At 41.2% G+C, this 12,133-nt stretch overlaps 1 protein-coding gene across 14 annotated transcripts in view; it reads left to right on the forward strand.

Annotated features, from left to right (window-relative positions):
• DTNB (dystrobrevin beta) overlaps positions 1-12,133 on the forward strand; it is a 207,661-nt gene that overhangs the window by 161,155 nt on the left and 34,373 nt on the right. For all 14 annotated transcript variants that reach the window (XM_090281077.1, XM_090281081.1, XM_090281084.1 and 11 more), the window contains 3 exons: positions 4,957-5,042; positions 5,911-6,024; positions 10,267-10,363. In XM_090281077.1, the coding sequence (XP_090137203.1) occupies positions 4,957-5,042; positions 5,911-6,024; positions 10,267-10,363 (297 nt within the window). The remainder of the gene's footprint in view (positions 1-4,956; positions 5,043-5,910; positions 6,025-10,266; positions 10,364-12,133) is intronic.

Consider the following 12,133-nt stretch of genomic DNA (forward strand, 5'->3'; position numbering starts at 1 on the left):
AGAGATTATAGGTGCTTAGAGGAGCCAGGGGAACTAATTTGTTTTTCTGAAGTGTTGAAATCCCTTTAAAAAAAAAACAAGTAAACAAAACAAAACTACAGTGTGTGGAAAAGCAGGATAATAACATCAAATTCCTAGTTTTATCACAGACATCACCAGCATTAGATATAATCAGATGTTTAGGATTTGTTTCTAAAGTGTTTTCCTTTATGAAAAAATTAAAAACTCATAATGTGAACCTTGGAAGAAAGGTGGAAAGGGAGGGGAAACATTTGTATTTTCATCCCACCTGAGTGCACATTTTTGAGATGCTTTTACCCAGGTAGCGCAGTCTTAGCCATGACAGCATCTCCGTGTGTCGGCAACGCACTATTTCGGAAGTCTCCTTATCATTCCTTAGAATTAAAGATCAACAGAATCCATGGAGCGTTTTGCACACACTTAACAACTCGAAATCTTCCATAAAATAGTAAGTGTCAAACCTAGCTTCATAATCTAATCATGGGAAGCAATTAAAAAATATATAGATCCTTGGCTTTGCCTCAGACCTTCTGAATGAGAATCTCTGAGATTTTGATCTGTTGAGTTTTATGTAAAAAAGAAAAAAAAATTTCTGATCACTACCCTAAAAAAGATTATTGGGTTTTTGAAAGACAAGAGAGAGATTAATAATCCGTAGCCCTCCAGTTAGTCTAAATGGAGCTGGATGATGGCAGGACTTCCCCTGGGATACAAAGGGAAGTCTAGTAGATATCAGGCACATCTCTTTGGAATTTATCCTTGCCAAGTTCATGCAGATGGGAAGCCTCCAGTCTATTTTTGGGAGGCTGCAGAAATGCATAATACCAGATTACAGTTCGCGGACTGTGTTGGCTTTCCTCAGTTGTATAACTCTATTTGTCAGATGTATCTCCATCTCATTCAAGATGATGGGGCTCTGGGAGATTACCTAAACCTAAGAGAATGCTAACATAACAAGGAAGTGTTCCTCTTCACACCTCTTTATGTAAATATTCCCACTTTACAGACAAGAAAATAGAAATCCAATAAAACAAAATATCTCAAGGCTTACATGGTGAGTAAACTAGGAAAACCTAGGATTCCTAACTATCCACTCACTTCCGTTCTTATCCCACTACAGCAAATTCTGCACTTGGTAGCCAAAGCAGTGCTGTTTGTAATAAACCTCTATTATAGAACAGTTTTAGATTTACAGAAGAACTGTGAAGCTAGTAACCCTTACTCAGTTTCCCCTGTTATTAACATCCTACATTAGTATGACATGTTTGTTGCAATTAATGAGCCAGTATTGATACATTATTATTAACTAAAGTCCATGTTTTATTCTGACTTTGTTAGCTTTTTACCTAACACCCCTTTTCTGTGCCAGGATCTCATCCAGGGTGCCACATTATACTTAGTTGTCGTGTCTCCTTAGCTTCCTCTTGGCTGTGACAGTTTCTCTGACTTTCCTTGTTTTTTGATGACCTTGACAGTTTTGAGGAGTACTAGTCAAATATTGTAGACTGTTCCTTAAATGGGATTAGTATGATTTTTTTTCTCATGATTAGACTGGGACTGTGGGTTTTGAGGAAGAGGAGGAAAGTGCCACTTTTCTATCATATCAAGGGTATTGACATCATTTATCACTGTCCCTGTTGACCTTGATCATCTGGCTGAGTAAGTGTTTGTCAGGTTTCTCCAACATAAAGTTACTCTTTGGCCCCCTTTTCCCCCTGGCCTCTTTGAAAGGAAGTCATTATGGATAGGCACCCAGGAATGAGTAGCTAGGCTCCACTTCCTTGAGGGTAGAGAATATTATGCATTATTTGGAATTGCTGTGTGTCCCCATTCAGAATCCCATAGTGGCTTCACGCCACATTCAGAAGGAACTGGAAGTTCCTGTCCATGGCCCTGTGTATTCTGGACCCCAGCTTCATCTCCCAGTTCCTTACCTGCCCCTCTCACCACAGCTCACTCCCCATCGTACTGAACTGAGAACAGCAAGCGGGAGCAGCTGCAGGCTCTTGGCCTTTGCCCTTCTTTCTGCTCAGCCCACTCGTCTCTCTGACCTTCCCCTGGTTCGCTTCCTCACTTCATTGAGTTTATGTCTCAGCTCACTCCATTTCATTACCCTGTATTTCTTCATTGAATATATCACAGCTGATCATATCGATTTGATTCGTTTGTTTTTCATCTTTCTGTCCCAGCATAATGTAAGCTCCATGAAGGTGGGGGCTGTGTCTTATCCACTGATGCATCCCGAGTTTCTAGAGCAGTATCTAGCACACAGTAAGCACTCGGAAAATATTTATTGAATAAGTGAATGAATGAACTATTTAATTTTTGAAGGAAATCATCTTTAGGTCTCGTCTTGCTAAAGCATTCTAAGTCTTTATGACCTGTAATTCCGTTTCTGTGTTTTTTTCTTTAGTGTCCTGGGCATTTTAGGAATAAGGACACCAGGCTTCTTTTTTTTTTTAAGGGGCACTGTAGTGTTTAAGATAGTAAATTAATAAAATTCTAACTTTCTCTTATTTAATGTTCACTTGGCTGTGTTTAAAATCTGAACAGGTGAAATCAGCTGTCAGTGGACACTTGCCACTGGGCTCTTACTGTTCTGTCCCCATGCACACTGCCCCAGTGGCACAGCTGCCTCAGGGACTGAATCCTCCTCCACCTGCCCCACACCCCACCCTCAGCCCCAAGTCTTTGTATTTGAGTGATGATGCTACTTGGTACCAAAGACTCCTGCCTGGTTAGGATCTGCCATTGATAATAACTCTGGATTACTGTGTTAACCTCCTTTTTGAAAGATGCCTTAGAAGTGCATCAGACACTCAGAACTGAAAAGATTCTTTAGAAATTTCCAGCGAAATACTAGGGGGGTTTTGTCTGTTTTCTATCTATGAAGCAAATTCCTTTCAGAGATACTTCCTTATGCGTGATTTTCCCTGGTCCCACTCTAATAAGGAACCATTAGTTTTAACTCCAGTTTTCAGAAATTGTAAATCTATTAGTCACAGTAGGTTCAGTTCCGAGTTGCACAAGACTCTTAATATAATACAGAAAATTCATCGTATTGGCTGCTGGTCCACCCTTCTCTAGAGGAGGGAAAAAAATCCCCTCTTTTGTTTTTCTTTAAGAAAGAAAGCTGGTAATTTAGTAAAAGCCTTCCACACAGATTTGCTATGCTGCTTTGCTCCTGTTTATTTAGGAAGTGTGTCTTCAAGCGTTAGACAGGAGACAAGGTTTCCGCTTCATCGTGCGTCATGCTTTGGGCAGAGCTAAGAATGTGCAGAGTGAAGCACAGCCATGGAAGTGCCTTCGCTGAGAACTTCTGTTCTGGTTAATCAGTAAAAGGGAAACATCACCTGTTCATCTGTTTCCTAGTTTGTGTTGGTTGCCTTCCATGTTCTTAAAGGGGGTAATAAGGGTTAGAAACAGCAGTGGACTTACAAAACAAAACCACAAGGCTTTCTCCAAAGATAATATATAAGTGGCCAATAAGCACACGAAAGTATGCTCAACATATTAGTCATTAGGAAGATGTAAGTTGATTCCACAGTGAGAGAGCTCCCCATACCCACTAGGATGACTATGATAAAAAGAAAGGCAATAACAGGTGTTGACAAGGACATGAAGTGGAATCCTCATGCGTTGATAGTGGAATGTAAACTAGCACAGCCGCTTAGGAAAATAGTTTGGCAGTTCCTCAAATGGGAGTTACTCCTAGATGTATACCCAGGAGAAATGGGACTATATCTCTGTGCAAAAACTGGTCTGCAGATGTTTATAGCAGCATTATTCAAGATAGTCAAAAAATGAAAACAATTCAGATATCCATCAGCTGTTGCATAAACAAAGGTGATATGTCCATATAATGGAATATTATTCAGCTGTAAAAAAAGAACAAAACATGGACACATGCTGCACATGGGTGACCCTTGTCTAAGTGAAAGAAGCCAGACATAAAAGAGCACATGTTGTGTAATTCCATTTGTGTGAAATATTGAGAATAGGCAAGTCCATAAAGATGGAAACTAGATTAGTAGTTGCCCGGGTGGGGGAGGGGGCAGTGGGGAGTGCCTGCTAATGAGCAGGGGGTTTCTTTTTGGGGGTGATGAAAATATTCTGGAATTAGGTAGTGATGATGGTTTCACAACATCATAAATATACTTGAAACCACTGAATTGTACACTTTCAAAGGGTGGGTTTTATGGCATGTGAATTTTATCTTATTAAAAAAAATACCCACAGCTAGATACTTCACACTCTCTCGGATGACTAAAAGGACAAGGACAAGTATTAACAGGATGTGGAGACTCAAACCCTGGTTCATTGTTGGTGTGATTGTAGGATGGTATAGCCACTTTGGAAAGCAATTTCACAGTTCCTCCAAATTTTAAATAAAGAGTTACCTTATAACTCAGGAATTCCACTTTTAGGTGCTTACCCAAGAGAAATGAAAACATACATCAGCACATAGCCACTTCCTTTAATAGCCCACAGCTGAAACAATGGAATACTACTCAGCAATAAAAAGGAGGGAACTCCTGACTCATGGAGCAACGTAGATAGGTCTCAAAAACATCATGCTAAGTAGGAGCTAGAAGCCAATGATTACATGTTATATGATTCCATTTATAAGCAGTTTCTAGAAAAGGCAAGGCTAGACAGCAGACCTGCGGTTGCCTGCTGTGGGGGATGAGCGTGAATGACACAAACTGGCATGAGGGAGTTGTTTTGGTGATAATGGAAAATGTTCTAAAACTGGACTATGGCAATTGGTTCCACAACTGTTTAAAGTTACTAAGTCTCATTGAATTGTACACTTAAAATGGGTGGATTCTATGGTAGGTAATTTTTACCTCAAAACTTAATCAACAGTCTATCTGGGACTCTCAATACATTCGAATCAGGAAAAGAAAAAACCTTTCTGTTTCCTCACTGTAGACCCATCCTCCTGCTGACCTGAGCTTTCACTTTGATGCCAACAAACAACAAAGACAGCTTATTGCAGAACTGGAAAACAAAAATAGGTAAGAATGCAGAGGTTGAGCCAGTTTCCAAAGCCCAAGTTTATCACGTGAGTACCGGATTCTCATTTTCTTTGCAGACTAGATGGCTTTTGACCACAAAGGAAGATCCCACCTCCCAGTGAATATAGGCCAGCCCAAGTCCAGTAAACCCACTAGACACTAAATTCTGTATCTGCATGGTGTTCACTGTGCTAGTCCAAAACCCCGCTCACCTGTGCTCAGGTAGATTCTTTTCCTGGCGCCTTCTCCCACCCACAGGTGTGTTTCCCTCTCAGGATTCCATTCTCTACTCCCAGGGCCTTTTGCTCCATCTAGTCATCTTGTCTTGGTTCATTAGGCTATAAGAGACTGCCTGGTCTCTTACTAAAAAATCCACTTAAACGCTTGGAGACCAGACAACACACCATTATGCCCTGGAAGGTAGAAACCAGGCCAAGGAGACTGGACATAATTAACAGGCATAGGTGGACACAGCTGTCCATCACTCGGGGGTCAGGGGAGGAAGGGACACAGAGCAAGCCTTGGTGCAAGTTAGCACAGGACCTGCCTCGGCAGGTGGCAGGGCACGCTCTTGTCCTTTCCCCAGAGAGGAGCACAGTATTCTGTTGTCATTTTCCTTCTGTGGAGATTTTTTCAAGCTCTTGAGAAGAATATTTTTATGGCTTTTTCTACTCGAAAGGATTGTTTCATTGCATAAGTGTCATGTGCTGCAGTATTAAGAAGGTGTCTGTTTCACACCTTGGTTGTTCAGAAGCAATTAGAATAAGGCTGGTAGACACTGCTGTGCTAGAGTGAAAACTTCTAACAGAAAGAGGGAGGGAGCTGTGAGGCCCTATGTGACTCTCTTCCTTTCTTCCACCATCTCCAGGGAGATCCTGCAGGAGATCCAGCGTCTCCGTCTGGAGCATGAGCAGGCTTCACAGCCCACTCCTGAGAAGGCCCAGCAGAACCCCACGCTGCTGGCCGAGCTGCGGCTGCTGAGGTAAGAAGCCGGGATAGTGCATCAAATTATTATCTGCTCCAGCAGGAATTCATATCCCAGGAAGCCGAATTAGTGGGCTGGAGTCCGTTTGTCAGTATAACTAGTCACGTCAGAACACACACTGAAGTGGTCCACTCGTTCTGTTGCTGCCTTACACGCCTGGGTTCCTTTGTTAGTCACTCTTGGAACTTGTGCCTTCACTGCAGAACTAGGGGAACGCCAGCCTCCAACTCCACTACAGCAGAACAGGGCTTAGGCTTCTGTGATCGCTTCAGGAAGACCGCGGTGCTGCATTCCGTCTTCCTGGCTCGCTCGTGAGTCCGACTTGAGGGACTCCTGGCAGGAGTAATGCTCTCCCTGACCTCTGGGGCTGTTCTCCTAGCGCTTCATAGTCAGAGCAGGACTGTGCCAGAGGAAAACAGTGCTTCCCACACACATCTTCTGAGACCTGACACCAAATGGGAGCCCACTATGGCTGTGGACCCTTCCCACGTCAACATAACTATAAACTGTCTCGAGGATCCAGAGGCTAGGGGTGCAGGATCAGGAGAGTAGAGAGTCACTTCGGCTCCCATTCTGTTGCTGTTTTGGAGGGATTGAGGAAGCCTTCCAGAAGAGCATAGCATGAGAGTGATCTGATGAAAGTCATTAGGCACTTATTTGCTGTCAATCTTAGAAAGATGTGTCTCTTCTGTAAGTGAAGGCAATATGGAAACTGAGTGGGTGACTTGAGTCTCACCAGACCTCTAGATTTCCAGCTAGTGGGTTTTCTTCTGTTTAGGCTGTAACATTTAACATTCCATGGCTGATTTGAATATGCTGTCGTCTGGGATCCTAGCTGTATGTCCTTTCTGAGTTCTTCTTTTGGTTTAGGTCATGTAGCTTCTCGATCATGATTTCTTTTCCTAGAAAAGAGAGATGATAGTTTTTTTTTATAGCTATCATTCTGTTTAGATTTATAGCATTCATAAATAAGTCATAAAGAATCTCAAGTGTACAGATGAAAATCATCAGAGGTGGAGAGATCCTTATTCTCTAAAAATTCATTTTAGTTTCTAAATTTAGTTAGGCTGAGATTTTGGTTGCTCTGCAATCTACAGCCGCACATTGGGGAGTATGCTGGATCAATTGGTTATGCATATGGACAAAACTCACTGGCTCTCTACTTCACACGATATACAAAAAACACACACACACACACACACACACAAATAAACAAATAAAAAACAGATGGATACAAAACTTTAAAACTTCTAGAAGAAAATGTAGGGGAATTTCTTTAGGATTTTGGAATAGAAGATAATTTATGAGAATTATTAAGCATGAAAGAAGTTGATAAATTCATCCATATTAAGGACTTTTGTTCATTAAAAATATATAAAGGGGATCTGGCATCCTTCTGTTTCTGACCAGTATAAATGAACTGCCAGGAGCTGCCAGTACCCACCTGTATAGTAAAATGAGATAAAGAATTTCATCATTAGGATTAGTGATGATGACTCCTGACCACTAGAGTTGTGTTTTCCTCCTTTTGTATTATTTTCAGTGGTATATTTGTTACAATAATATATGTGACAAATGTGTAAAATATGAAGCATGATAATAAAGTGCACCCACATCCTACTTGAGAACTCATTTATTACAGAACCATGTTGTGTGTACATGCCCCTATCCCACAGCCCCACTTTCACTTCCCCTGCAGAGCTAACCTCTCTTCAGAATTTAGTTCATTCTCCCATTGCTTTTTAAACAATATTATCAAATATATGTATATTCCTACATAATAAGATTTTTAGTTTTACTTTTGTTTTCTGGACTTGATAGAAATGTTATTATATGCAGTCTTCTGGGATCCCCCCCCCACACACACACATTACTCTTAGGATCCTTCCATGTTGTTGCACATAGCTATGGTTCATGCATTTTCACCATGTATTATGATTATTTGGTTGTCGCCAGCACAGGGAAGGAGTACTGCATCCAGCCTTGGGAGTTCAGGGAAGAATGAGTCAGCTCCCCCAGTTGTGTTTATACCTGTGATGGAAATTTAGGGAGTATAATGATTAGAAGACAGTGATTCCATCCTAAAAGTTGATAACCTAGTTTTGGAAACAAAACATAAAATAAGTTGCTAGTCAGCTAAATAATATTATACAATGTTAATAAACAGTATGAGGATTATAAGAAATCTGAGTAGTATGTTATAAGAAATCTAAATCTATACAGGTTAGAAGCACTTAGACCCATGAAGGTGGGGGATGTGAGCTAGACCATAAGAGGCAGGTATGATTTGCATGGAGTGTGAGACCAAACAATTCAGATTAGAAGTGGTGTTGGGGTTCAGCATGATCCCCCAAATAAGTGTAACACATTTCAGAGAGGGCACAGACGCTCAGACCTGAGAATTTCTTTGCAATCATGCACTGAATTAATCTTTAAAATACCAGTGATAGGGGTTAAAATTAGTTAGATAATTGATACCAGATTCTGAAGAATCTTAAGCAGTAGCCATTGGAAATCCTTGATGGTTTCAAATAATGATTTCCTTGAGTTAACTAGAGGTTAACTGAGTGCATACTGGATGCATGAGAGTCTATTAAGGCTCATCCCTTAACCTCAAGAATTTTACAGTGGTAGGAATGACAGCAATGCAAGTTAAAATGAAGTGCCACAGAGAAGCCAATTGCTTCAGGACCTGATATCTGCTGAAGTAATCAGGAGCAGCTTCCTGTAAAAGTGGTTCGGGATGGACATGAAGCAGTGAATAATATTTGGAATGGGGGATAGCTATGAGTTGTAAATTGATGGAGTTTGTTTAGGGAAAAGTGAACCATCTGGAGGTCCAGACATGGGAGAGAATAGGAGGCGAGATGCAAAGGACAGGGTTGTAGGTGGGGCCTGGAGCTGTGCTCTCCAATAGAAATACCATGTGAGCCACATGTGCAATTAAAACTCTTCTAACAACCACAGTGAAAAACTAAAAGGAAATAGGTGTCATTAATTTTACTACTATCTTTTACTTGACCTGATATATTCAAAATATTATCATTTTCGTACTTAATCAAAATTAAAAACTATTAATGAGAGAGTTTACTTTTTTTTGTCCGTACTAAATGTGTGAAATCCAGTGTATATGTTACTTTCAGTGCATCTCAATTAAGACGAGCCACATTTCAAGTGCTGAGTAGGTACACGTGGCTCATGGTTACCATATTGGACAGCAGAGGCCTGACTGTGCAGGGCAAGAGTCAGTGATGCCAGAAATCTACCAAGGTTATCACGTAGGATGATGAAATGGACACAGCTTTCCTTTGAACAGCATGACAAACTTCACAAAAATACTTTCATAGTCATTATCTTGTTTCTCAAAATATTGCTGATGTTATTGATTATTAGTCCCATTTACAGAATAGAAATTTGAGGCTCAGACAGGTTAAGTGACTTGTCCAATGTCTCATATTTAGTAAATGATAGGCCTCAAGTCTTCCACCACTTTTTCCTCACCGTACTAGATGAAATCAGGATTAATCAAGCTAAGAGGCCTTTGGGTGCGTGAGGTGAGGAGCGCTTGGGGAAAGTGAGAATAGAAAGATAGATACATAAGTTTCAGGAAAGAATGATCTGAGTTGCGTGACTTAATGACTATAGGCTATAAACACTAAACTATCAGAGAGTACTGAGTTTTTCAGCCATGACAACTGGAAGAAAAGGGACAGAGAGAGGGAAGTTGGGAGGGAGAACTTCAGGGGGAAAAAATTAAGCTTGATTTTGGACATACTCAGCTAGCACTGCCATGAAACCTAGCCTCAGGGAAAAGAGAATTCTCTTAGACACAGAGTCCTCTTGACGTCTGGTTGGGTGCCCAAAGCACTGACCACTGGACCCTGTTCTTCCCTGAGCAGTTCTCATACACTGTCTCCACTAGTAATATGTTTGGACTGGTTCTGTGTGTTTTTCTAAATGAGGTATTTGACTTCCTGATGAATAATTTTTTCAATCACTTTAATAATACTATGAATCATACTTTTTTCTCTATTTGGCCATGTATACTTTCCAGAGCAGTTTTACATGCTATTCTCACAGCAGTATAGTGGGAAAAACAGATATTTAACCCGTTTGTACTTAAGGTATCAGTATCTCATACACTGGTAAGTAGCAGAATTAGGTCCCAAACAGATATTACCTGCCTCAGACCCTTTATCTTCAAAGCTTCATTTCTGATGGGCTTTTCCTCTTGGATAGGCAAAGAAAAGATGAACTGGAGCAGAGAATGTCAGCTCTGCAGGAGAGCAGGCGGGAGCTGATGGTTCAGCTGGAAGGGCTCATGAAGCTACTGAAGGTAAGAGCAGGTGCCCACTCTGGCCTCCTCCCACCGCTCGCTCACGGTCTTATCCACCTCCCAACTCCGATGCGTCTCAGCCCCACCGTCACCCCCACTGTGATGTTGGAACAGGAGGAGGCTACAGGCTTACATGTTGCTGCCTAGGTCCAGTTTCCAGGTAAACCTCCATTACGGTAGTCTAATTCAGTACAACAGCCATCTAACATAGTGTAAGGCCTGATTATAAAAGAAAAAATTAATAACTGGGACCAGAGTAATGTCTTTGAATAGTTGCTTTTGTGGGTGTTTATAAATAGGGTATTGGCTATGTATAAATAAATATTTCCCAACTATTTGAAGTTTAAGACAAATATTCAGATAGTCCACCTACAAATATTATGTCTTTTTTTAATAAGTATTACAGAGGCACACCAGTCTCATCAAACCAACTCTAATCAATAACTTTGCTATATTTGGAAGGAATAAAATAGCCTGTTAGTTCTAGGTTTGGTAGATCGGGGCTTGAATAAATCTGGAATAATTCAGATCTCACTATTTTTGTTGAAAAATATGTTATAGCCCCTACACCCCAGAGCAGAGAAAGGCACGCTTGGCATGTAAGTGTCCTCACCTGGAAAATTTTATTAGCACTGAACAGAAATATTTACCCAGCTACGTAGCAGCAATACCAGAGCACATTTGTTCATGCTGTTAATTCCTAAGGTCTGTGTTCTGAAACCACAGTATTTTGTGATATGACAAAGGTAGCAGCCAGAGTGGAACTAGGAGTGTGGAGTGCTTTTAAAAGCCAGGCTGAGGGGGGTGAATTTAATCCTGTGATAAAGAGAGTCTCTGAAGGTCTTGAGAAAATAGTCAGGAAAATATGCAGAACAGGTAAGAAGGGGGAGAAACTAAAAGATAACAGGAGACTAATGAAATCATCCAGGCCCGAAGTGACAAGATTCCAGGCTGGGGTGGTAGCTCAAGAAGATACCAGCTTGGAAAATATCAACTCTTCTTCAGCTTCTCCATTCTATACCAGTTCCTTAAAAACAGAGGTATTAGCAACTTGAGTAAATGTGTTTTACACTGACTTCTGACTTGCTCAAGACAATCACTTCTTTTAGTCTTAAGCTTAGTTTGTTTCTAGCTTTGGTCCTGGATGTTGGGGTTGTTTTGCCTGGATGTGTTTCTGCATTAACCTTGTTAATAGGATTTCTCCTGAGAAATACTTGATGTCTAAATGGGTCTTGTTTAAAGAAAACCTTATGCATGAAACCTGGCCCAGATCCCTCCAATAATTGTCAAGTATCCACGTCAGCAACCCCTCAGCCACTAAGACAGCAGAGATGTCCTTAGACTTGCTTGGCCTGTGGGACATCTGTGGCCTTTAGAAGCCCTGCCATCAGAAGCTTAGCCCACTAGCAGGTCAGAAATGATGGGATCCATGCACACCTTCCCTGTGTCAAACCTCCCTTTCAGAAGATGCTCTCAAACATGATCCAGACACAGATGGGAAGGTACCCCAGGCTGACTTTTATAGGTGAAAAGTTTATGCAAATTAAAGAGAAGTCGAAGTGCATTTCCTTTAAGTACCACAATGCTTTCCTGTCAGCTGGTTGCCCTCAGTGTGCCTTGGAGTTCCTGGTTCAGAGCCCCACATGCATTACTATGATCTTGTAGTTCAACTCTGATGCTTGTCTTCAAGGGCTAAGCAGAATGTGCTGATGCCTGGAACTCTTAAGCCCAAACCCTGAGATTCTTGTATTTCTAGCTGTTGTCTTGCAG

Source organism: Furipterus horrens, unplaced genomic scaffold (genome assembly GCF_987537825.1).
Source record: "Furipterus horrens unplaced genomic scaffold, mFurHor1.1.pri manual_scaffold_6, whole genome shotgun sequence".
NCBI lineage: Eukaryota > Metazoa > Chordata > Mammalia > Chiroptera > Furipteridae > Furipterus > Furipterus horrens.